Consider the following 27,225-nt stretch of genomic DNA (forward strand, 5'->3'; position numbering starts at 1 on the left):
GAAACCCTTCTACACAATTATTAGTGAATGAGACTCACTGTCTTATTTATTTTTTTATTGTATCTTCATGGCATTTTAAGATAACAATGTCAATAACATAAATAGTGAAATAAAACCGAAAGCTGTGATGTGCAATGTGCGAAAAATATTTTCCAATTTAATTAGTTGTTTAATAGTTAACCTCACAACTAGCCAGCAATCCAGACACATTCATCAAAGCAACAAAAAAAGAGTCTAATCTAGTTATTAAAAATATATTTTTTAACTTTAATGGGGAAGGGGTTTTGATTGAACGATTCGTTTTGCTGTATGTCAGCTCTACACCGTACAAAAACCTCTCTGAAAGCCCTGAAGACAAGCTCCCTCAAGGCCATCGACTGTAAAACATCAAGTCAGACAAGTGACGCTCACACACACACACACACACACACACACACACGAATATCCGTACACAATAGCACCCTTCAATAAGTCAGCATTCTCCTCTCCACCGCATATTCTTCGCCGTGACTGATTGCACTTTTATCCTCATTGCTTGATGCCGACTGCTTTGGACGGAAAGTTCTTGGCTCACGCGCCGGCATAAAGAATACAAGACAAACATGGACAGGCTTTCTTTGACACTCTCAATTAAGTTAGCTGCAGCCGTCCCCAGGAATCAGTCTGTGGAAGAATGCAAAGAGAGAAATGCATTGATAGACTTGGATCTTTTCAGAAGGGCCTTCAATGCACATACTGGCAGACAATAAAGAGTTCGACACAATGTAGGAGGACGCCTCTGAATTTTTCCCTTTTCTCAGGAGAATTCAGCAGGATTTATGGGCTCTGGTCTGCTGCAGTCCACCATAAAAGACACGTGGATGGCTAATTGTCCTTTTTTGATCTTAAGCCTTTTCGATAGCAGTATTCTGCTACTTTCTAGTACAGTACCCTTACCCTGTTCCAGATGTGGAACGGTTTAAAAAGCAACAGACTTGATTTGATGTACATGTGATTGTTAATTCCACATTTAAATACTTTGGATGTTTATTCATGTAAAAGAGGTTGAAATTGATGAATTTCCATTTTTTTCAAATGGCCGTAGTATAAACTACACTGGGGGAAAAATGGTGTTTGCTATTAATTAACACATTAACACATAAAATTAATTTAACACAATTGTGAAGTAGAAAGACTAAAGTAGTATTTTCTTCTAAGACATGCTCATTATTTATTTGATTTTATTTTATTTTGGTTCCTAAGTATGGAAAATCCCTTCTTTAGTGGAAAATTGCATTCAAAAATGTAAAGTCACTCTACAAAATTTTGCTGGCAAAACCCAGTCATTTCAAATGGATTCTGTGCAGTCAGAAATTTAAAACATTTGATGTTTAATTTAGTGTGTCATTTGACATTTCTTTGTAATTTATTAAATGTAATACCAATTTCATAGTGAAAAACTGATTCGAAGTAAATCATAACCACATTTTAGAAAAATATTACATTTAGCACAACTTTCCTCCAGAAGCTGTATGATTTTATTATTTTTATGTATTTAGAAGTAACACTTTACAAAAGCAAGCAAGCATGCATGCAGGCCCAGAAGCAACCTTCCATTCTCTCTGTATTTATTTCCATCTTTGTGTGCTTCTTTTCAAGGTCGCTTCATTGAATTGCTTGACTTCTACTGGCTTTAGTTTCATCATTTCCATGTTTTATTGTGCTTTGTTGTCAGTATCAAAGTATTATGTACCATGTTTAGCTCTCAGTGTTGTCTCTCTGTTGCTTTACTTTGGCATTATTGTTTGTGATTGTGTTGCACATGTATAGAATATGTAGCATATTTGTAGTATTTCACATATTAATGGGTGATTCTGTTCTTATAAGGGGAAACTTTGTTCATTAGGATGATTTTAAGAATGCATTTATAAAAAAACATGATAGATAGATAGATAGATAGATAGATAGATAGATAGATAGATAGATAGATAGATAGATAGATAGATAGATAGATAGATAGATAGATAGATAGATAGATAGATAGATAGATAGATGTGTTTGTGTATAATTTGATGGTCCCCAATAGAGTATTTTAATAGAGAAACATTTTTTAAATAGAAAGTTAATTGACAACTGTCTCTCTTGTTGTTTTCACAAGTCAAAGACTTACCAGGTTTTTGCTAAAAACTAAAAAAAAATATATATATATAAATAATAATTACCAAAATGCACTTCTGATCAAGGCCAGGATCAGGTCTTTGTTCCAGGGAGGGTTATTATCGTTAACTAAAACTAAAACCATTAAAAAATTAGACTTTGAAATAAACAGTGAAACAACATAAACTGTAATAAAAAAATCAATGTTTATATTGTAATTTATTTCATTTCAGCTAGTTGCCAAGGTAGAAGTTTTCATGTTCCATTTAGTTTAACATGAAGTACTAAAATAACTAAAACTAATAAATAAATATTAATAAAACAAATTAAAAATATCCAATGAAAATGACAAACATACAACAAAATTACTGAAACTTCATCTAAAATTTCTGTATCACTATTTCCACACAAATATTCCTCAGCTCAATAGCTTTCAACATTGATATTAATAAAAAAATGTTTCTTGAGCACTAAATCAGCATATTAGATTGATTTTGAGACATTTTCAGACAACAGAAAATATGAAAATAAAATCAATTAAAATGACTAACTACATTGTAAAAAAAATTGTTCCAAAAAGTTGTTTCAACTTAAAATAATTTGTTACCCTGCTGACTTTTTAGTTTGGTCAGCTTGAAATGTTAAGTTACTCAATGTTCATTTAAGAGACAACTGGAATATTTTAGTTGAATAAACTAAAAAGATTAAGTCAGCGCGGTAACAAATTATTTTAAGTTGAAAACTATTTTTTTTTACAGTGTATAATAATAAAACTATAGTAGTATATAAATGATACTAAAATAACCTGATAAATGTTTAACATACAGAAAACAAGTCAAAAGTGTCCCTAACTGAAGAGTCACCCTAATACACTTAAAAATAAAGATTCCAAAAGGAGATTTTCACAGCGATGCCATAGAAGAATCGCTTTTGGTTTCCCAAAGAACCTTTCAGTAAACCGTTCTTAAAGGAACCATTTTTTCTTAAAGTGTAGAACTTTTAAATAGTCTAAAGAACCTTTTCCACTATAAAGAACCTTTTGTGGAATGAAAAAGTTCCATGGATGGTAAAGGTTCTTTGTGGAACCATTGATGCCAATAAAGAACTTTTATTTTTAAGAGTGTATGTCTGTATTTTGCAGGCCTTCTCCTGGTGGCCAGAGGCGATGGGGGAGCACGCCGAGACCTTCCTGTCTCTGTACACGGTGGACATGGATGCAGCGTTGGCCGTCCAGCCACAGGACTCCTGGGACAGTTTCCCCCTCTTTCAGCTGCTCAATAACTTCCTCCGAACTGACCGTATGTATACACACCCCCCCACCACTTTCCGCTCCCGTTTGTCCAAAGTTCTGCTCGCATGTTCTCACCGTGAAGTGCACTAATTAGCACCACTGTCGCTTTGGAAAACAATACTTGTTAGGCAAGCAGGTTAACATGCTTTGCTCTGTTATTGTCAACACGCTAATTAGATATATATGGTGTGATCAGTTACTGGCACTGGAGGGTAAATTATCTCCATGTCACTTGAATTCTGCACGTTTTTGCAAATCCCAGAGTGTCTGACATATCCTGAGCACCGATATCTCTCGTAATCAACAAGAAATTTTCCGTCAAACAGTTTTGAGTACTTCACAACATTAAGTTAATTGTGCGAGGAGCTTTTGGTCTATTGATAGAACAGCATCTAGAGCCAAGTTTAATTGTTTTGCATGACTGCGACATTTGCGACGGTGATTAAGAGATTTGCTTTACTGTCTCGTTCAAACAGCAGTTGATTTGGAATAGATATGGTTGGTTATCTAGGGAGCATGACAATGGAAATGGCAGCCTCTAATAACGCAGGCAGTTGGCTAAAAGATATAGGGAACTCCCACACTGTTTCATATATGAACTTTCTTGTAGAGGATCCAGTCGTACTGCTTTCCTCTGCCCTGTTCTCACTAAATTAATCTCAGTAAATGAATCTCTTTTTTTCTTAAAGGTAGAATTGTAATGAGCAAAGCCTATTGGCGAATATGTTGAAAATTTGGGGGGTGGTATTTTAAAATTGGCTGTTAAAACTGGCAGATTTAAAGGAATAATTCACCCAGAAATGAATACTTTGTCATTTACTCAACATTTATGTTGTTTCAAACTCGTGATTACTTGAGATTTAGCAGAATGCTAAATCTCTAAGAAAAGAAAATCACTCAAACATGACAGAAAAGTATCATGAAAATAATAAAAGCACTTCTGAAACATTATAATAGCCGTACAATAATTATTACTACTTGATTTAATGCTTTTATTCAGCAAGGATGCATTAAATTAATTAAAAGTGACAGTAAAGACATTTATAATGTCACAAAGATTTGATTTCAAATAAATGCTGTTCTCTTGAACTTTATATTCATCAAAGAATCGTTAAAAATCACTGAACTATTAAGCAGCACAATTGTTTTTAACATGGATAGTAATAAGAAATGTTTCTTGAGCATCAAATCAGCATATTAGAATGATTTCTGAAGGGTCATGTGACAGTAATGATGCTGATCACAGGAATTAATTACATTGTAATATATAATCAAATGAGAAACAGTTATTTTAAATTCTAATAATATTTCACATTTTTTAACAAATAATTGCAGCCTTGTTGATTTTTTTTTTTTTTGGTGAACAATGACAGAATATTGACTCGTTTCTCTGGTTCATCATGGCATAGTGTCATTATCAGGAGGATATCTAATAATTGTTCATGAAGTAAATGTGAAATATTTCTGAAAAATTAGACTCATTGAGCAATAAAAGAAAAGGAATTACATTTTATCCAAACAATTAGAGACTAAAATGTGATGACTTTCTTAGCTGAATGAGATCAAATTCAAATCGCCTAAATAATGTGGTACTATTTGGGACAATTAAAATAGTTGCCCAAAAATCTCAATGCTACCTTGACTTTTTGAAACTTCTCTTGACAATTCCATTATTTGATTTGGTTCTGAATTCATCAAATGTTAAGCCTTAGGTAGCAGATAACACTGTAGCATATTACAAATGAAATCTCTCATTTTTCTGATTTCAGACAGGGATTAGTTTCAGTTGTGCGTGCTTTTTACAGTTTTGAGTGTGTGCACATGACAAAAAAAAAATAGTTGTGACATTGACACTAAATGCTCAAATGAGTTTCATCATTGTTAAATGGTTGGGAAATGAGCTCAAACACCCATGAGAGTAAAAAGGCTAGTGTTAATGATGAAGAACAGAGAAATGGGAATTACACTTAATGATGCCTGAGGAGACATGAATCTCTCTCTCTCTCTCTCTCTCTCTCTCTCTCTCTCTCTCTCTTCTCTCTTTCTCTGTCAGACCCCCATTTCCTTCTAAGTGCTTTAATTACATTGAGTGCATTTACATGTACAGGAGAGTGGGGTAAGCTGTGCCACTTTTCACAAACGGTATGTTGTCCTCTGTCAAATGAATGGAGAGATGAGAGGGAAAGGAATTATATTCCAGGCTGTATGCAATCAACTGAAAAGAGAAGAAAGTGTTTATAACATAGAAATATGATTTCTCAAATCGTTGGGGAAAAACGTGACCAATTAACATGTATGTGAAATGTATTTGATATATTTTATGGTTTTAATTAAAAAATGTTTAAAAAACAATAACGTACGTTTATAAAACTATACTTTGTGTTTTATCGCATTGGTGTTAAATTACAGAAAAGTCGTTAATTATAAACTATTTTAATACAGTGACTGACGGTAAATTTCATTAGTCTTTTCTCATCTTAAGCTCTCAGCATTTTGTCCTCTTTTGGAAAGTCAGAGGATTGCTATAAAAATATATTTTTTGTAGTGTATGTTCACCACTATAACTGAATAGACATTACATTACAACTATGTGTGTATTATTATGTATTTCTGGATACAGAAACTTTACAACTTGGATAATTATTATTATAAAAATAAATGTTATGATTATAAATAACAACATTTATAGATTTCAGAGAAATCAAACGGTACACTTTTCAGATGCACACTCCACTCCACCTCGGCGATAGGAGCTAGTCAAACGAGTGCGGAAACGGTACAGGAGGAGATGTTGTCAGCCCATTTGTCAGTAAAAGCGAATTGTCCTGTCAGCCGGTTTACTGTGCTCGTACCACGTGCTCTGTCGCCTGTAGCATTTCATAATAAAATGTGAATGAAGCCACAAACATGTGCGTCAGATCCACGTTATGTTCATCAGCGGCAGCTCTTAAAGTAACAGCAGCCAAATAACCTAATAACCAGCTGCTGTGATGTCGGTTAATAAAAGAAAAAAGAGGAAATCAATAACTTCTGTAGCTTTAAGGATTCAGCTATATTTGTTTTAGAATTTAGTGTTTAATAAATGTATTCAGTTTCTGTATATTTCCTACTTGCTGAAGGGCACAGTTTTGATATTTATTATAATGGGTTTATGTGAAGATTGTTTTAGGTTCACTTAAATTAGAAGTTATTTAGTCAATTATTTTAATCGATTGACAGCACTATTATTTTTCTAGAAAAGTGACAAACGTTACCCACAATTTGCTAGATTAAGGGTGTGACACATCTTACCCCACCCTCCCCTGCAATAAAACTATACAACATAACAATACTCCAAAAACTCTGCTCATTATAAAGAAAAAGTCATTTATGTGCAAATGAGCAGCTCCACAACACAATGACACCATGTTTACATGATATTCGGAAATCATTCCAGTTGTTATGCAAATAAATTCACTAATTTGTTTCATCAGTTTAGTTCATTGTTTTTCCATTATTTAAAATAAAAAACAGTATATTTTATATTAAAGTAGTTATTTAGATTATTAATTAAAAATGATTACAGTTCTGCAACGGTCATTCTAGAAGTATTTCCACTGCAGGAAAGCATTGCTCACAGTATTTTGCCTGATAATGTACTGTAAGTTGCACATCTGCCAAGATTATTGTAAAGTCTTCATTCATCCTTCATGTTCTCCAGCTCACCTGTGCAATGGAACGTTCCATAAGCACCTCCAGGACCTGTACATCCCTCTGGTGGTGCGCTACATTGACCTGATGGAGTCGTCAATAGCTCAGTCCATTCATCGCGGCTTTGAGCAGGAGACGTGGCAGTCTGTGAAGTAAGAGCCCATTTAATGTCAAGCCATTAGAGTCCAATGTGATTTTATGTATGTATGTGTTCTTATTGACTCTCTTTGCAGTTAAGCGAATACAGTGTCGTGTTTATTTAACCGTGTCGGGCTATTTTTAGCAAACCTATCAACTTCATGTTTCAGAGATGATTGGAGGGAGGTGAAAGAATGGAGCCTCAAAGATCGTCCTCATCCTTTCCCATTAATGCTTTGTTCTTTTCTGATTTACTTCACAGTTTCTTGTTTGTTCTCACCATATTTAATTTGATGGGACTGAACACAAGGCTGTGAGGTGCAGATGTGAAGTCTGTTTGTCGTGCTGTCGTATACATGGGTCGTGATCATGCGGTTGACCAAACAATTTCCTGTGGATGCAAAACTTAAGAAAGCATTGGCTGTGAAAATGAGATCTTACATAAGACCTTAACGCTCATGTTCTGATGAGAATGACTTGACTGTGTTTATGTTTGGAGTCCCAATGACCCCTGTGTTGTACATGTAAAAATAGCAATAATCATAATAATAAGTTCCTCTGACCTAATCAAAACACTTCTTCTTCTTCTTCTTAATAATAATTATAATAATGCCAATTACCTATTTATTATTATTAATATTATATTATATATATATATATATATATATATATATATATATATATTATTTATAATATTCAGTAAATAAATAAACTGAAACTATTATTATTATTATTATTATTGTTTTTACATTTCACAATTAAATACGATTATTATTATTATTACCACTTTTATTCATATTTATATTTTATTTATTATAATAATAATAACAATTTATAATAAATATAATAAAATCCATATTTATTCAGTATTTGTAGTAGTAGTAAATTATAAGTAATTAAACAAAATTTTTTTATTTATTATTCAAATTATTTGTCTTTAAATTTATCTGACCTAATCAAAATATTTATTATTATTATTATTATTATTGTTTTATTTATAATAATAATAATAATAATAATAATAATAATGATCATTTATCTAAATAATTAAATAGTTACTACTAATAATAATAATAAGGGTTGTTGTTGTTAATAGCTATATATTATTTATTATTACTGAAGTTTTAACTCTCATAATCATTTGTAAGAAATTAATATAATTATTTATAATCATTTGCCTTACATTTCCTCTGACATAAACTAATTTAGTATTTTGCTTGTTGTTGTTGTTATTAATTATTGTATATAATTTATTATTATTGAAACTTTAACTCTTTTATAATCATTTGTAAGCGCTTAAAATAATAATAAATAAATCATCATCATAATAAGTTGTTGTTATTGTTATTATTATATATAATTGTTATATATTATTTATTTTTATTTAAGCTTTAACTGTACTTTTCTTTACCACAAAGTAGAACTTTTCACAAAATGTTAGTGTTATCCATTCTAGTTATGTTTTTACACATTGAAAGAAAATACAATAAAAAAAAAAAAAAGTATTTTATATCTGGCGACTCCAAACTGATCATGACGGTTAAAACAATATGGTATTGAACAGACTGTTATGTGTAATTAAACATGCCGTCTTCTCCAAGTAAAGTGCATTTCTTGCCTGTCAGTAAGCTTCTGATGCCTCCGAATGATCAGTCATCCGCCGGTTATTCTGCTCTTTATCTAATGAACTCTTATTGTCGGCCTCCTCTCAGGGCTTTTTGCTCTTTTACTCTCTGATCTCCGGCAGGACCATCACCAACAATCTGCCCAGAGTTCCCAACCTGCCTGTTAACCTCCCTCAGATGCCCAGCTTCTCGGCCCCTTCCTGGATGGGGCCGCTGTGTGACAACACGTGTGTATGGGCCAGCTGGGCACCATCACTGCTTACTGCTCTTGACATATGCTTATTATAGCCACATAGCTTGTGCGAAGCAAGTCTTCAGGCCTTAAAACCATTCAAATATATTTAAATCATGGGAAAGAGATTGTGGCATATGCATTTGTAATGTGGTAAATACTTCAAATAATGCTTCCAGTTATTGCTATAATAAGCATTTGCATGGTAAATGTTATTCATAAAAATTAGCACAATGAATTAGACTTCCAATTTTAGTACCCTTAAAGTGCATCCTTGATTGCATGACTGTGTGAGTGTTATGATTTGTTTTGTCTGTCGGCTTGGGATGGGAATCAAGAAGCTGTTTTTTTTTTTCTGAACTGGTTCCATTATTTTTTTTTTAAATGTCTGTGTTCTTTTGCAAATGTGGATTAAATAAAGTGCTGTAGTGATTATATTTTTGTAGGCCAACCCATAAGTTAGCATCACCCTGGTACCCCTGCCAAAAAAAAAAAGATTTTTCCATTGGCTTTTGTATTACTGCAGAAAATAAGTGACCAACCAACAAAGATGTATGATTCTTATACATCTTTATCATCATGATACTCTTCACAACTTTTGAAGCCTAAATACAGTAGTCAGATGTAAAAAGCTAAACGTAGGTGATAATTTATACGATAAAATACAGTAATAAGTTACACAAAAGGTCTTGCATGTTCTTTTTAATGAATTGCCTAAAAATTCATGTCAAGTCTAAACCTCTAAATATAAATACACACACATGCAAGTATATTTAAGAAAAATACATTTATACATTTAAAATATTTATACTGTATATAATATCAATTATATGAATATAAATATATGGAAATATTTTCTAAATATATTCTGTATGTGTGTGTGTATTTATAGGCTATATACATAATAAATATACACAGTACAGCACTATTATTTACAGATTTAAAATGGATTATTGTTATAAATAAGAGAAATATGACCATTAACCAACATCAGAAAACATGCAACATGTTAAATTATTTAAATATTAACTTTAAATCTCAGGTGGACTTCAAGAGTTTAGGGAGAATCAATAAATTATGAATAATGTACTGCCAAAAATAAACTGTAATCAAATCTCTAATCGTAATATAATCATAATTTTTGGAATCTAATCCAGATTACATGTAATCAGTTACTATCCAGCACCGGTAAAGATCCTGTTTGTGATGTGATTGCTTGAAAACATTGGTGTTGTGTTGTTCATTTTAGTGCGTTTTGTGCCAAAGTGGCTTGATAACTTATCATTTTTGGGAGCTGCTGTGCTGTGTGGCTTTTTGTGTGATTCATTGGCTAAATTTAACACAGTTATGTATTTGGTTTACAGCGGACAAGGAATTAATTTGCCAGATATTTTGTGAGTACCAGTGATCATCACATTTGTGTTTGCTGTCTGTTTGGTGTTGTGTTTTCACGAATTCACAGAAACCCGTTTATAAGATGATTCACATGGACAGGCGAGTCTCCATAAACTCAGGTATCATCGGTTCAATCTGTGAGCGTTTAAACCCGCTGTGATCATGCGACGATAAACGCCAACACTATTTTCCCTCAACCGTCAGGGGTTATCAGAGTAACACTATAGTATACTGACCTCAAACACCATTATCATGGCCGAGATGTAAATAGGAGAACTTTTGACAGCTACACGAGTCTAAATAACGTCGGAAAGTTAAATTACATCCATCTCAATTAGCCTAAAGAGTGTGAACTGCAAAAGCACACCAGCTTTCAGGCCTGAAACAGTGTCTGTAGTGGGTGTAGTCCTGTGGGTGTCTGTCAGAGGGGACTCTGTGGTTAGCTGCTTGTTAGATTCGGCGTGAACTTTGTGTTCTCCCCCGGGGGGGTCTGTTCTTCAGGCGAGAAACTCGTCCATTTGTTCACCCTGCTCGCTCGGGCTCGAAGCGGAGGCGCGGACCCCCGAGGGGGCCCTTACGGACCGTACCGCCACTAATTAATCGAGTGGGAGCTTGTGCTCGCCCCTTTTAATTGCACAGCGGACTTTGCCAAACGATTTATTTTCCCGGACCGCCACTTGTGAAGGTAACAGTCTTTTAACAGCGAGTGGAACGAGTGGCCTTTTTTAGTTGCGCCGTGCAGGCGTTGCTGTGTGGACTGCGGTTGACACGGCTGTGCCGCTCCATCTGTCTGGATTGGAGATCTCTTGAGCCCATCAGAACCCAGCGGAGTCGCACACAACATCAGTGGAAATTGCTGTCGATCTCGACTTCCTGCAGCTCTTGGAACACCCGCTCTTAGGCCGATAGTTCTGTCTGATGCACTTCAGACAGCTGGGTGCAAGAGAGCCTGACTTTTATAGTAACGGTCTCACTTGATTAGTCGTTTGACTGTGCATTTTGCAGTTTTGGAGTGATTTAAGTATTTATTGATGATAGAAGTGTTTCCACATTTGAGTCCTCGGTCTCTGAACCCTTTAAGTGCATTTACATGAATTCATTTATCAGACATTTGTATGCAAGTGAGAAATATGCGTAGGGGTTACAGTAATGTGAGAAGTGCTATAATGACATGTGAGAGAATTTTATCATTGAGTCCAAAACATGAAGCAAATGAAAAAGAACATATTTTTCTTTGCATTAATACTGTCTCTGGCTATAAAATTTGACTCGGGTAAAAAAAAAAAAATTACATGTAATATGAAATAATATTTAATATTAATGTTAATTATAATAATTGTTAATAATCATATAAAAATAATAATTACAATATTTCAATATTATAGAATATAATGCTATAATATCAAATATATTCAATTTAATATAAAATCTCTTAATAAATATATAATTAATAATATATTGTATATTATTATTTGAATATAATATTGCTATAATATAATAATTATAAAATATAATACTTTTATAATTTATATATTAATTTGTCAAATGTGTTAGTTTATAAGTTGCATGCAATAACTTTGAAGATTCAAATAATTCCGAATTCTTAGATGCCTGAAACAAAGCAAATGTGAAAACATCTTAAGATTAATGATCCAGGCCAGCTATAATTCTTTACACTCTTCACACTCTGCCATCATATATTATATATTTGAATATATTTATATTTAGCACTTTTAATTTTTTCAATACATATTTGTATCATTAAATTAACATTTAATTTTAGCATTATGGTTATGTGTTTTAATATATTTTTAATTAATATGTTTACATTGTAATATTTGTATATTTAGCATTTTTATTCATTATTAATAATCATTAATAATTTTTATATTTTAATTTTAATTTTTCCTATTTAACTTTGAGATACTAAAATTACTCAAAAGTAAATTAAAGTAAACTTTTTTTTTTAATTTCATTTAGTTGCCAAGGCAATATTTCACATAATGAATTTTGTGCTTATTTTTTTAGTTGTAGTCACGCACCAGAACACACATATTATGTTAAATAATGCATTAAATCATTAGTTCATGGTTATTCAAATAGTTAGAAATGCCACAAAATTCTGATAATATCATATGTTTATGGACATCAAGAACTGGTCTGTTTTGCATGAGTGTCATTTTTTCATCTTTCCTTTTTAGACTTGTAATGTATTTGCTGTGAATTTTTTTTTGTAATTTCAGACTTTAAGATCTATGAACTAACATCACTGTTTCTGTCTTCCTCAGTAACGGCTCGGCCACATCAGAAGATCTATTCTGGAAACTGGATGCTCTCCAGATGTTCGTGATGGACCTGCACTGGCCAGAGCCGGAGTTCGCCAAACATCTGGAGCAGAGGCTCAAACTGATGGCTAGTGATATGATGGAGGCTTGTGTCAAAAGGTCAGCTATTTAACGACTAATAATGTCATTCCTTTTAAAGACAGGGGCTTCATTTAAACCATTTCTCCATCTCTGATATCTAGGACCAAAGCTGCCTTTGATGCTAAAATGCAGAAGTCTTGCAAGTCGACTGATTTCCGTGTGCCCTTGTCTGTGTGCACAATGTTTAATGTTCTCATGGATGCTAAGAAGCAGTGCTCCAAGCTCTGTGTTCTTGACCAAGGCCAGGAGGTATGTCACAATCCTGTCAGGGACACGTTCATCTTTATTAGACTTATGGTGTTCATAAAATCATCTCGTCTCTGTTCAATTGACAGTTGGGAGGTGAAAACAAGATTAAGAATATTGAATTGCGTGACTCTAATCAGTCATTTGAATAGCAGTACACTGGCAAAGATCCATTTATCAGTTTCTCCTTTTATACTGCAAACTTGCTTTTGAGTTGAACTAGCGCAGGTGTTATCGTTGGTGTGAAGTGTTTTGTGCTTCCTTTCTGTAGGCGATATTATTACCTCCCCTTCTTCTGCCTAGAGATAAGTCTCGACCAGAAAGTCCTTATGCTCCAGAGGCCTTGAACAAACCACAGCCAAACTCGACACCCAGAGCTGCTATTTTAATTTCAAACGAGCCAAATCATTATACTGGCTTCTCATTTTCGTGGCAAGTGCGATTCCACTTAGTCTAGATATCTATTTTCCTGTTTTTGTGTGAACATTTCACATAGAAGTTCATTAAAGTGTTTCTTTCATAAAAAAAAATAATTTAGCCCAGCTTAATGTGCAGAAACTACTTAGAGGTAGCTATTCAATCATAACCGAAGTGAATTGACGTCAGTAAAAATATACATCTTTCAAAACATTGTTCTGACTGGAAAGCAAAAGATGTTCAGATTGTCCTTGAAAGCTTTAAATTGGATTATTACGATTCAGAGTATAGTTTGGAGTCACTTAAGCTGTTCACACTAGAGACAAATCCAAATTGGTTTTAAATCTAACTTAAATATCACAGTTCACTATGAGGTAAAAAAAAAGAGAGTAATCAGACATAGTTATTGGACATTTTAAATTATTTTACATGCGCCATGTAATGAACAACGAAGAAAATGAAATTAAATCCAAATTGGCCATTCACCTTGAGACGATACATCTATCTATCTATCCCTCCATCCAGGCTACAAATCATTTTTACTCTGAATAAAGTTTACATTTATGTACTTTTGAGTACAAGGTTTCTTTTTTCGTTTTGTATCCAGAAGTAGTGATTCAGACATTAAAGTGACAGTTTTTTTTTCCATTAATAAATGACTGTAAATCTGATTTCATATTCTTTCTTTAGAAATGAGCAAGTTTGTTAGATTTTGTGTTGTATTTGTTTATTACCTAGTTTAATTTTAGCTAATTAATTATCAAAATTATACTTAAGATGAGTTTTATTTATCTGTTGGCTGTCTGTTAACCAACTCTGAGTTAAGTTTTCATTCAAATGTTTTTTTCTTCTTTCTTTTTGTTCGTTGTCTTTCTTTGACTCATCCCTGCATGGCCTGCACGTTATTGCATGAACCCAAGGTTGAGCAGCAGTGGGTAAGTGTCCCCTCTACAATCTCCTGTCCATGTGAGCAGAGAAAGAATACATTGTGTGCAATTAACTCTTAAAGGCATAGTTCACCTTAAAATGAAAATTCTGTCATCATTTACTCATGTCGTTCCAAAATTGTATGACTTCCTTTCTTCTGTGGAACACAAAACAAGTTTTTTTGAAGAATGTTGGGAACCAAATAACATTGGCTTCCATTGTATGGACAAAAACTCACTAAAACATTTTCAAAATATCAAAAATGAGTGGAATCTCTTGTAAACACACAAGTGTAATTTGAATTTGAAATAATTTTGGTTTAAAAACGACACCCTCCGATTTGATCACTTCCATACTTCTTTCTCTCCTTCATATTAGTGCATATTTAGATGTATGAAAGCTTTTGAAATAGAAGTAAACTATTTGTTTTTGTAGTTGAGTTCTCGCTCTCTTCTGAATTGTGCCGTCTTAGTCGATACTACTCTTTTCCAGTTCTAACAAAAAAACAGGTGCTAACTTCATGAAAAAAAAAAAAAGATGAATTTTCTCCAACAGTGACACTTAAAGTATGTGGCCTTGTGCGGCGAGAAACCGCCACTTACTTCTTAGTATTGGGTTAAAAGGTATTTATCAAACCTCAACTGATTTTCCTTCACACTGGATTGAATTTAATGGCCATCAGTGCGTGTCGGCGTGTTTGTGAAAGACTTTATTTAAAAACAAAGAAAAGATTATTTTACCCGAGTTTGCCTGCAGCTTTATTTGGAAATACAAGGTTACGCTTTATAAGCCGCCATCTCGCTGAAGTGACTCTGAAGTGGATGGCTACCAGATAAATGTTTTCAAAAGAAATTATTGTTCTTTTGGTTTTCACACACACGGCAAAGACCTCCCTATTTAATCGGCGCTAATGCAAAAAAAAGCCCTCGCCGTTTAGCCGTATAAAAAGCAAACATGGAAGTGTTAATTGAGGTAAAAAGTCCTCAAGATTCTCCTATAATGCCATTTATGAAAAAACTGCCATTTTGCGTGCAGAAAAAAAAGGGTGAAAAGAAAATTAGGGCTGCTGACAGTGACCTCTTTGCACCCTCAATTTGTCACCGATCTGCACGCATTGTTGATTGAAATTTTTAATTTGGGTGTCCTTTAGATTCGCGATGAATGGCCATTGTTGGCAGAGATGAACTCCTGCTTGCAGCGCATGCAGCAAAGGCATCTATTCAGCGCGGCCAAATGGATGCACTCTCTCTCTCTCTCTCTCTCTCTCTCTCTCTCTCACCCATTCCCCCACCCCCCCCACCCTGAACCCTCGCTTTCTCCTTCCTCCTCTCCCTCTCGCCTTTTTTTCCACAAAATAGGTGAATAAGACTGATCAGACATGAAATGGCGGATTAATTGAATGTAGTGTGAGCCTTTGCTCGCCGCAGCTGGACGGGTTCTTTAGAAAAACACAAGGCTGCCCTAATTCTGGCCCGCACAAAAAGTATCCTTCAAATTCCTTTGCCCTAAACGAGAGCGGGAATGCCATTCACGGGCATAATGGGCCTAATAGCTGCTTAACTCAGCCCTATCGCACGGGGAGGATTTTTCCCTCTGACGAAATATGTCTTTGTGAGCGTGTTGTTCTTTTAGGAAGCCTCGCGATCCGTGTCTTTCCCATCGCGCCTGTTGTATTTGTTGATGTTTCTCCTCCTCTTCTTGTCCTACAGCAGCAGTACCACTCAAAAATCGATGTCCTGATCGATGAGGCCTTTAAGGAAATGATCTCCTCCTTGGTCTCAAAGGTACTCCCAACAGCCATTGTCTCGGCCTCTTTTGAGCCGCCACATTTCACAACATTGAGATTTGGCTTTTGCCCATTCTTTTCAGCTGGCCTTCACGGCGAGCCGATTCTTTATATCTGGAAACATTATATCCGTTGTATCAGCGAACGTTACTTTATCCTAAATTGTTAATTGTTGCTTGTGCTAAAGGGGTATGCGCCTGTCACGCAAACATGCTTCTTTGCTTTCACAGTTTGCAGCTGTTCTGGATGGGGTGTTGTCCAAAGTCTCACGATATGACGAGGGAACATTCTTCTCTTCCATCTTGTCTTTCACGGTGAGTATTTTCACGTTCATCCCACCCACACACCCCTTTCTGGAATCTCATTTCGTACTGAACATTTAATAAGCCAAAGATATTTAGCAGGTTTTTTTTTTTTTTAAAGGCAAAAGCAGCGGCCAAATATGTGGATGTCCCAGTAAGTGTCATTTTGGACATATAAATGCGCATGATGCCGGCATGCCCTGTGTGGATATTTTTGCATGCTGCTTTGCGTTTGTGTGTGTGTTTTATTATTTACTTAGGGAAACAGATTCTCTATTCAGCTTTGCCAAACGTTTCCATCTTGCTTTGTTTTTAATATTTAAAAAGGCTTAATGTGTATTATTTCATCATTACTTAACACAATTATATGTTTTTTATCATTTGCGGTTCATGGCCAAATGAAAGCAGGATTGGAGCATCTATCTGAGCTGGCTGAGCAAGACTAATTAGCAACCCGATTGGCTTAAAATCAGTCTCACGATCTGCCACAGTGTTGACAATGGGCCGTCACAAGCAGAAAAAGATGCTAATGAATCACCAGGAACCAGGACTGTTCAGAGCGCAGACAGTGAGCAAGCAGAAAGAAACTAACACGGGGTGAGGGAAAGACTGAGTAATCACATGACCTCCTGATCTGAGACCACAGTATTACAGAAGGGCTTTCTGAATAAAAACATGAACAACAACTCATTCCAGTTAGTTCTGTGACTAATATCAGGCTTAGAGTACGCCATCGTTCAAAAATCTGAAGTCAGTAAGATTTTTAAAAGCAATCTATCATGCTTATAAAGGCTGAATTTTTTTGGCCATTAATCTGAATTCTTTGATTAATAGAATGTTCGAAAGGACAGCATTAATTTGAAATAGAATTTTATAATGATAAGCAGTGGCTCAAAGGTATTTGAACACTTATGTCACACTTAAAAATGTATAAATGTAATTTCATTAGATGATAAAGCAAAGCTCTAAAAATACATATGCTCAACAGGGCTGAGAGAACTACACTTTTTTTTGGCAGATGAAAGCATTATCAAATTAGCCAAAATATTTAATATACAAACACACAAGGGCCGGGAATGTTTGGATTTCTACACCCGTTATTAGCAGTTTTTCTGTGGCACTTTGTGAATGTAGAGTCCATGTGGGCATAAGTTTAATCAAAGAGTGATTTTAGTGGATGTATGTAGTCAGTTTGGCTCAAGTTCACACAGGTGTTCTGCAGAGTAACCACAGGTGGAGTTCATCACAGTAACTACCAACACGATCCACTAATACTTGACCACCAAAAAGTGTTCAAATAGTTTTGTAATGTTTTATCATTTAAAAAATATTTGAAGAAATTATACAAATTAAATTATACTTGTTTTGATATTTTATTTAATGCAATAACATTCATTCATACAGTATTTAAGTGTGACTTGCGTGTCTAAATGTTTTGTTGATTTCTTTTGTTTCATCATTTGCAACTTAAAAAACTTTAAAAACTAAAATGTGTGCTATATTTCTAGAAAATATTACACTTGATTTTATATTTTATCTAATGCAAAAATATTCATACATATTTACCGTATATGTGACTTAAGTGTCTAAATTAATTTTGTCTTGATTTTGAACAGTTTAAGTGTTGTTTTATAATTTGCATCTTTTAAAAATTTTACTTTACATGTGCTATATTTTGCAGTATAATTCTTTTTTCAAAATGCACTTGATTTGACACCTGATCTAATGCAAAAACATTCATACATATTTACAGGCGTCTTAAGTAAGTGTCTAAATACATTTTGTCTTGATTTTAAACAGTTTGTTTTGTTTTTAAACTTTAAAAACTACTTTACTTCAAAAGTGCGCTTGTGCTATGTTTTTTAAAAACATTACACTGTTTAAACATTGTTTATTAAAAAACATTACACTGTTTAAACATTGTTTATTAAAAAACATTACACTGTTTAAACATTGTTTATTAAAAAACATTACACTGTTCAAACATTGTTTATTAAAAAACATTACACTGTTTATGCGATAATGACTTAAGTGTATGAACTATTTCACTTCAATTCATCTTAATTTAAGCTTTTTGTTTGTTTGTTTGTTTAAAACGATGTCTTTATGTGAAAATATTTTGCGTAAACTATGCTTGTGCTATCCTTCTTTCAGATAAACGATTCTCGTGTGATATTTTGCATTTATCGGTTTTTAGGTGTAACTTGAGCGTCCAAATACTTTTTGGGGCCACTGTACAAAGCAAACAGACAAGATTAAGAACAGAAAGTCAGTCAGTTGCTACACATCCACACCCCATCGCTCCATCCGAGTTCTTGGTATTGGCTCCCCGAGGCGTGCTGCGGGCGAACACCCCATCTCTCCCTCAAATTATAACATCACCTCCACCTTGCGCTTTTGTGCAGAAGGAACGCTGCTCCATGTAAGCCCCTTTCACAGCTCCCGCTGCAGCCGGAGAGGGAGGGAAGAACATGGCTGTGGTCTGGCCTTTGGCACTGAACATTTCTGGGCTCTTGTCACGAAAGGTTAAGCTCCTCTGCTCCTTTGTGAAGGCTGCCATTCAAGCGCCGAGGCTTTCTGGCGAGACGCCCTCCCGATAGCGTTCTGTTAACACACTCGTTCGCACATTCACACTCATGGCTCAAATCTGCGCTCGCATTAGCGCTACCACAACAAAGTATTTACTCAAAACTTGCACAAACGCATTTCACACGCTCTCTACTTCTACGCCACACACACACACACACGCTCCCACACACCTGCACCTGGACAGTGAATGAGGCAGTGGCAGGAAGCCAGGCTAGCAGCTCTGTGTAATTACTGCACATTTCGTCTCCCCTTCCCTTTCTCCTCTGTTTCCCATCCACGCCATTTATCCTCTCAGCTTAACCAGTTATTAACCTGGCCTTAATCGCACCGTCCCACACCTCTCCATTTATTCATTCACACACGGGCCACACCCAACCGTCGTGGCATTGTCTGGCCTGACGGATCGGGCCTGTCCCTCAGTCCTCCAGTTCGATTTCCAACGAGAAGATCGTGTTTTGGTGTGCTTATTGGTCCATCACAGGCTTTGTCGTCCTGTCAGAGAGATGGAAGGGCGTTGGGTTAAAAAGACCCCGTCTTGCTTCCACCCAAGTGCCATGATAAGTCAGAGATATTATATGCTTGGTTCTGCACAGGAAGTGGCAGTTTTCTTCCTTTCTTGGTAATATATGTCTGTGAAGACCTCTCACTCAACACGATATGAAGTCCTCTTGAGATCCCAGTCGTATTTGATCAAGTGCTGTTTGTCTGGATATCGGCCGACTGTGGATGCGGTCACGAGGTTATACTGTACCGGCCAGTGAGTGTTGCTGTCCAGTATTGGGGAATTACTAACTGTAATTAGTGACGCTACTACATAACCCGTTTTCAAAATGATGCAGCTTTTCCAGAAACAAGCTTGTTTTTACAAGTTACATTTGTGCAAGTTTACAGCCAAGCGATGGGATCGTTCAAAACAGGATCAGTTCAAAACAAGATTGAATTCCTCATTTGGATCCTTGTACAGAAGTCCATTTACTGCATTCGGCATCTTAAATCATCAGTTTGTTTGACTGTTTTTAACTGAGTGTTTTCTGGTTTTAATCGCATGTTTGTTTGTTTGTTTATTTAATCATTTTGTAACAGATAAATCCAAATTATATATTCATTGCCATTCAAAAGTTTGAAGCCATTTAAGATTTCTTTTAGGTTTTTGAAAGAAGTCTCTTATATTCACCGAAGCTGCATTAAAAAACGTAATATTGTGAAATATTATTACAATTTCAAATAACTATTTTCTATTTTAATATATTTTAAATCGTAATTTATTCCTGTGATTCAAAGCTGAATTTTCAGCATCATTACTCCAGTCTTCAGTGTCACATGATCCTTCAGAAATCATTCTAATATGCTGATTTGCTGCTTAAGAAACTTGTATTATCAGTGTTAAAAACATTTATGCTGTATTTCAGTTCAAACCATGGTACATTTTTCAGGATTCTTTGTAGGGAAAAAGCTTTTTTTTTTTTTTTGAGAGATGCCTGTTAAATTATGAGTAGGTTGTAGTTTGGAAAACCAGAGCTTCAGTACACTGGTACCTTGATTCTGTCATATGACCAAAACACAAACTCACAGGAAGAGAGGCCTGACAAGAACAGGAGGTTGATGTTCGGGTGTCTATTTGCTCTCTAATAAAAAGGGGGTTTTCCAGCATTTAAGCCCTCAAGCTACATCAGCCATTGAGTCATGGGTGGGAAACATGTCACAGCAATTACAGCACTATTAGGACATTTTTTTCCCTGTTTTGACAGCCCCAGTGTGAATAGAAATGTTTTTCCACAGGTAAAAGGATTGCTTTTAACAGGGTATAAGTGTCGCAGGTGCTTTTTGGTACTTGTTTTTTTTTTTTTTCATAAGTTTACACGTGTTTTTATTTTTTAAAGCATTTTCTTCAACATCATTCAGGAGGCAGAGATAGTGGTGGTGGCTGTCAGTGTTTTGGTGTTTGTGTTTTAACTTGGTATTGGATTTGCTCTCCTTGGCATGCCAAAAATATTACTTGAATTAAAGGTGTACTACGTCTTTTTAGTTTATTTGATGTGACTGCGCAAACTTCATACTAACACAATTATCAAGAATGCAGCATCATATCAAAGCAAAGAATTTTAATTAATGTCATTGCAGAAATACCCGCTCATATTTATTCATAATAATAGTCATCATAATTTTTTTAAACATGTCTTCTTGGTCAATTCATAAAGAGTAGAATATACAGTAAAGGCCCATTCACTCCAAAAAGGATAAATACAATAGCATCAATATTATGAGCACATGCTGAAGTTTTTGGTACAATAAAAAATGAAGTACTAGAATAAACAGGTCATGTGATCTCAAAATGGCCGCCACCATGAGGTGGACCCGCCCCTATGTAGAATTAAACAGCTTTTACTTGACCACTGATCTGACTGATGTTTTTTCAAAAATACTGTACATTTCTTTAGGTGCAAAATGTTTCACTTAGTCTACCTTTATGAAAATAAAGTTTGAATGACTCTGTATTAATCATCAGCATGTTTTCTAGCCAAATTTGCTTTGCATTAATGCTGTCAAATCGATTAATGGCAAATAATCATGATTAATTGCATTGAAAATAAGTTTGTGTTTACATATGTGTGTACTGTGTAAATTTATATTTATATATTAATATACACATACATGTATACATTTAAAAAATGCAATATATATTTAGATGTAATATAAATCATATATAAATATGAATATATATGTGTGTGTGTGTGTGTGTGTGTGTGTGTGGTGTGTGTGTGTGTAAATATTCTTAAAAATGTTAATGTGTGTAACTGTATATACATATAAATATACACAGTACACACATTATGTAAACTTTTATTGTTGATGCGATTAATCGACTTGACAGCACTGCTTTGCATAAAAGAATTAAATGAAGACTCAAAATGAATAGATCTTATGACCAAACTGACTTTGAATCCATCACTCTCAACAGAAACCTGGTATGGATCTAGCGGACACCTACATCACCTTTGTACGACAGAACCAGGATATTCTGCGCGACCGTGTGAACGACGAGATGTACATAGAGAAAATCTTTGACGTAAGTTCCTGCCAGTCAATGAACAAACTATAAATGAGATTCAGTTTCACTCCACTGCTTTCAGACACCGTAGCTAAAGAAATGTTTCATAATAAGTCGACAGATCAATGCAAAGCCAGCAGAATTACTTCAAGCAAGTGACATTCGTGCCAATGTATGTGAATGAACATTCGACGTCTCATTCTATTCCTTTTTTAATCTGTCTCGGTTCTTTTCCAACCGCATTCCCACCACATTTCCTCAGCTGTGGGTATTGTAAAGCCGAGGCCGAGGGAGGTGAGAAGGGGTGGGGAAAGTTTTTGTAGGCAGAGGCAATGAGGCCTCACCAAGAGCACTCATCAGCCCACTGTGACCACTTCCAGTGCCTGAGCACTCACCCGGGGCTCCTGTTGACCTGTTTACTCTCAAACAACGTCGAGAGAGAGAGAGGAAGAAGGCGCAAATGCGTATGTCTCGCTCCTTAATTTTGTTTAGAACACACTGCTCATCCTTCCGAGCCACTTCAAGAGACAGCAGATCTATAGAACGGCACAAACACTGGAGAGGATGTACACACAACCCTCCCGCCCCTATAAATCCTGAGCAGATTGCCTTCGAAAACTTCCTATTCCGAGCCAGATTGGAGAGAAGCAGTGTTTGATGTCTTCTCTTGATTTATTAGACCTTTGCCGAGGCCGCCGATGGAGACAGGCAGGCGGGATAGAGGTTCCCTGCACACCAGCAACCCCTAATGTGTGTCACATGCTCACAGTCATGCACCGAGAGTGAGTCGAGAGAAGGGTCGCCGTGTGTCACCACAGAAAGCAGCCTCAAGTCTTACAAATCCGTCTGTTTCAAAACATTTAATCTAATTCGCACCTCTGGACGGCTAAAAGTTTGGGCGTGAATATTTTTGAGTGTTTCTTCTTAAGAATGAGCGGTTGTACCATTCAGTGCTGTGTTGCGAAGGCGCTCAAGGAAATCAGTCGCCGCATGCCCTTGCAGGCTGCGGTCTGTTTGTCCGGGGCGCTAAATCACTGTGATTAGCGGAGCGATGAGGTTTGCACGGCAAGGGGCTGTGGCCCTCAGCCTGGTCACAGGTGCGGAGGCTGCCCTCCCCTGCCTCCCTAATGAACCAGAGAAGTGGACACTTAAGCGTGTGATTACCGACGGAGATTCGTCTGATATGAAGAAATGCCTTGCCATTCTTTCACCTCCAACAATTATGGCACAGTCATCTGTTTCCCAACCAGCCTAAGTGCTTCAATTAAGTGGCATCTCATCTTTCCGTTTTGCCTGCTTTTTGTTAACGGCAGGAGCGGACTTTGCTGATTATTGGTGTGCTGTTCGGATTCATTTACGCTCCCGTTGCAAATTTGTAAGTCTGATGTTAAATTGCATGGGAAGCTCAATGAAAACAGTCCTAAGTGATGTATTTCGCCAGTAAACACGATGCTGTGGTCTTATACGATGCAATCTTATACGATGCAATCTTGCTTGTGCGTGAAATCATATTCTAAGCGCCTGGACAATCTCAATCTTTTGTCGACGTGAGCTATTAATTTCCGAAATGAACCGGGCTGAATGCAAACACAAGTTGGTGTCAGAGGTTCTCATGCAAAACCAATTCACATTCTGATCACTGCTTATTAAAGAACCGACTTCTTTCATAGAAAAGGCCGGTAATTATATAAGGCGTCCTTGCGTGAAGTAATATGTGAACTGAAGGTGTTTGGAGTGCAAGGTTGACCCATTTATTCGCAGATTCAAGTGTTAACCCTGTAATTAGTAGGTTCTGTAACTTTAAGATTGTTATTATGTGCAAACGCGACCTCTAATGATACTTGGGGCACGGGAAGATGCTTGTAAGTTTAGTGATGAGAAATGAAGTAAGGCCTCTTAATGAATATTTAATATGTTGAATAGGTAATCAACGGTTTCTTGGTGGTTTTTGGTAAAAACAAAATTGGTTTTATGTGAAGCTTGAGGTGTAATAAATTTACTTTTGAGGACCGCCAAATTCAGAGTGCAGATGTGAAATTTTCAAGGTGTAATTGAAGGAGAAAACACACATAAAGGGAACTTTTAACATTAACCAAAAGCTGCTTTTTTCTTCACGCCCCGTGTAGGTCACATCTTTTTATTTGCTGAGGGTTGTTTTGCATAACATTTATGTCCTCTTCAAGGTTTATCTCTCTCTTTCTCACATGCACAGCAATGGTACAACTCTTTGATGAAGGCGGTGTGCGCCTGGCTGACGGACAGACTCGACCAGCAGCTGCATGTTTACCAACTCAAAACTCTCATCAAGATTGTCAAGGTAAAAAAAAGAATACAGCGTGAAGAAGTTTTTGTTCGAAACTCTGTTGATGCTAATTGACCATGACAACAGTGTCGAGTTCAGCTTGGCTGCACAACGAATTCCATTACCATGAGAATGAGAGATTAATTAGTACACTAGTACCGTTTCAGGCGAATCCTGATGTACGAGAAGTTAAAAAGTAAAATCGACATGTCCTTAAACTATTTCATTGTTCTCCATGCTTGTTTTGGCTCTTTATTTTTGTCATGCAGAAGTCGTACCGTGACTTCAGGCTGCAGGGCGTCTTGGACGGTACGTTGAACAACAAGAGCTATGAGACCGTTTACAACCGGCTCACTATCGAGGAAGCCACGGCGGCCGTGTCGGCCACGGACGGTCTGCAGGGCATTACCATGAGGGACAGCGATGAAGAGGAGGGTTAACGTCCCACCTACTAGACGGTCATAAACTTGATACGAAGAGGTCGGATTCCAGCTCTCCTGATAGGAGCTCACGCTTCATGCTCCCCAGCCAGTGCTACACTGACCTCTTGTCTAAGCCGATGTCACCATGCTTGTATAAAACTCTCATTGGCCACTTACAGACAGCTAAAACGTCTCTGTCATTCTGTATTTGATGTGCAGTGATACGGTGGCTCATTACAAGGCAAGCTCGGGAAGCATTTGTAGGCACAAATTTACCCACAAAGAACTAGCCGATGATTTGTAGGTGTGTCATAGACACGGTGTACCGGAGTGAAAACTAGAAATACAGAGCGTGAGGGAAGGAGCGTCTGCTTATGTGCTGTTTTTTAAATTAATTTTTTTCCATCAGCTTCGGATCCTCAGGCCAAAGCTCCAGATACGGTGGATGAAATGCTTGTTGTTCACTGTTTATTCGATGAAGTCATGACACTGTTCCACTCAATAGCTATGAATTCACATTCAGATTCTTCTGTAGAAGTGTGTCATGTATAGTATGCTGTCAATGTCCAATGTTTCAGATAAAAGAAAATGTCACTGGATTTTAACAAGAGCTGTATATTTCTATTGTCTTTGTGCACCTGAGATTGCCCGGGTGTCTTATGTGTTTCAATTAAAGTGTTTTTAATGTCACTTCTCTGGTCTTTTTTTTTATGTTTTGCATGATAAATGACACACATGAAGGCTGAGTAGCCTATAAATGAAACATTTCAAAAATCCTAAACAACATTATGCTGTTTAAAGAGCATTAAAAGAGATTTTTATACATATGTGATAAAATATTTATGACATGCTAGAAAAGTTTGTAATTATATTTTAGGTAAGTGGAAGCAAAAACTTCAAATGCAATTTTAGTGGATATTTATTTGCCAAAGAATTAGCAATACTGTTAAAACGTTTATTAATTCTTGAATGTGATCTCCTTACATATTCGACATTTTTATTTTATTTAGATTTCGTTTCAGCCACTATTATAAATTATGCCAGTTGCTGGTCTCGGTATCAAACCCATTCAGTGTGTATGTTCTTTTCAGCATTACTTTAAATGGCCTTTATCTTTATTGTGCATCATATTAAACAAACAATTAAAAAATAAAGAAATGGAATTCTATTCATATAGGAACACATAACTAGAACGGCTTACCATATAACGGCGTTAACTCTATTATTTCTAGACATCTACTCTTGTCTACTTGGGTCACAATAATAGGCTAGTATGAGTTAAATTATTTTTAAATTCTAATTTTGCTAAAACGTCGAATAAAATATAAAAATGGACTGTCACCGCTGAAACTTTACAATTTGCTGATATACAACGTCGTCTATTTGGGGGGTTTACTGTGATCATTTCGATTCAGCATTCTAGTATACTAGAATATATCTATATATAGAGACCTTGAAGAGATAGTCTATTATTAGTATTTTTTCACCTAAATATAAGGTTAAAAAATGTAAAGGCTTCATTGTCAGAAATAAATCGCGACTGTGAGGCAATTTCTGTCATCGAATCATGCCATTAGCTATATTTCTGCACTTTTTACTAAAATGCAGCGAAAATATGGAAATATATGCACGTGATCATTATTATTTACCAAGTCATATCAGATAACTAATAACTGGACTGTAAATAAAAATGAAACTGATTTATATTTCTCATATTTAGATTACCTAGATATTGAAAACGGGCGCCGAAAAAGAACATGACATTCTTGAAATACAAACATTAAGCAAAACGAAACAAATATTAAGATGCATTTGTGCCGTGATATCATTACAGAGGATTTTCTTTTCGTTTTGCCTTCGCCCAGCTGAAGAAATCTGAGGAGCAGCCTATGACAACAGTGAGGCGACTGCTTATTATGTGAAAAAGCTCCAAATTGCAGGTTATTCGACACCCATCTGCTTCCAATTGAACAGCAGTCAAATATAGCAATGTTCTAAAGTCGCCCTAAAAACACGCACATTTTCATTTTAGCGCATTTATCTTACTGCTGAGCGTCAATAACCATTAAATAAAAAACCGATAGGCTATTACAAAGTAGTAGCCAAGGCTATGTATATTTGAGAATAAATAATAAACAAACAAATATTTTAAAGCCACGATATGTCATCGACATGTTACCTTTTAAACAGAATAATCCTTCGCGAAAAAAATGTCTTCGCATCGAATCGGTGTCGATTGTATTTCACACCGA

At 35.7% G+C, this 27,225-nt stretch overlaps 1 protein-coding gene across 2 annotated transcripts in view; it reads left to right on the top strand.

The window, feature by feature from the left end:
* The window catches only part of LOC306868319 (calcium-dependent secretion activator 2-like), a 147,031-nt gene extending 121,368 nt beyond the window's left edge, over window positions 1–25,663 (top strand). The window contains exons 18-29 of one of the 2 annotated variants that reach the window (XM_079414424.1): window positions 3,278–3,434; window positions 7,128–7,269; window positions 9,003–9,107; window positions 10,477–10,506; window positions 12,796–12,951; window positions 13,035–13,197; window positions 16,233–16,307; window positions 16,540–16,623; window positions 16,733–16,765; window positions 22,160–22,267; window positions 24,462–24,566; window positions 24,821–25,663. In XM_079414424.1, the coding sequence (XP_079270550.1) occupies window positions 3,278–3,434; window positions 7,128–7,269; window positions 9,003–9,107; window positions 10,477–10,506; window positions 12,796–12,951; window positions 13,035–13,197; window positions 16,233–16,307; window positions 16,540–16,623; window positions 16,733–16,765; window positions 22,160–22,267; window positions 24,462–24,566; window positions 24,821–24,991 (1,329 nt within the window). In that variant the 3' untranslated portion in view covers window positions 24,992–25,663. The remainder of the gene's footprint in view (window positions 1–3,277; window positions 3,435–7,127; window positions 7,270–9,002; window positions 9,108–10,476; window positions 10,507–12,795; window positions 12,952–13,034; window positions 13,198–16,232; window positions 16,308–16,539; window positions 16,624–16,732; window positions 16,766–22,159; window positions 22,268–24,461; window positions 24,567–24,820) is intronic. The other variant, XM_079414423.1, reaches the window with a different exon arrangement.
* The last annotated feature ends 1,562 nt before the right edge of the window (window positions 25,664–27,225 follow it).

Source organism: Barbus barbus, assembly GCF_936440315.1.
Source record: "Barbus barbus genome assembly, chromosome: 50".
NCBI classification, from domain to species: Eukaryota; Metazoa; Chordata; class Actinopteri; order Cypriniformes; family Cyprinidae; genus Barbus; species Barbus barbus.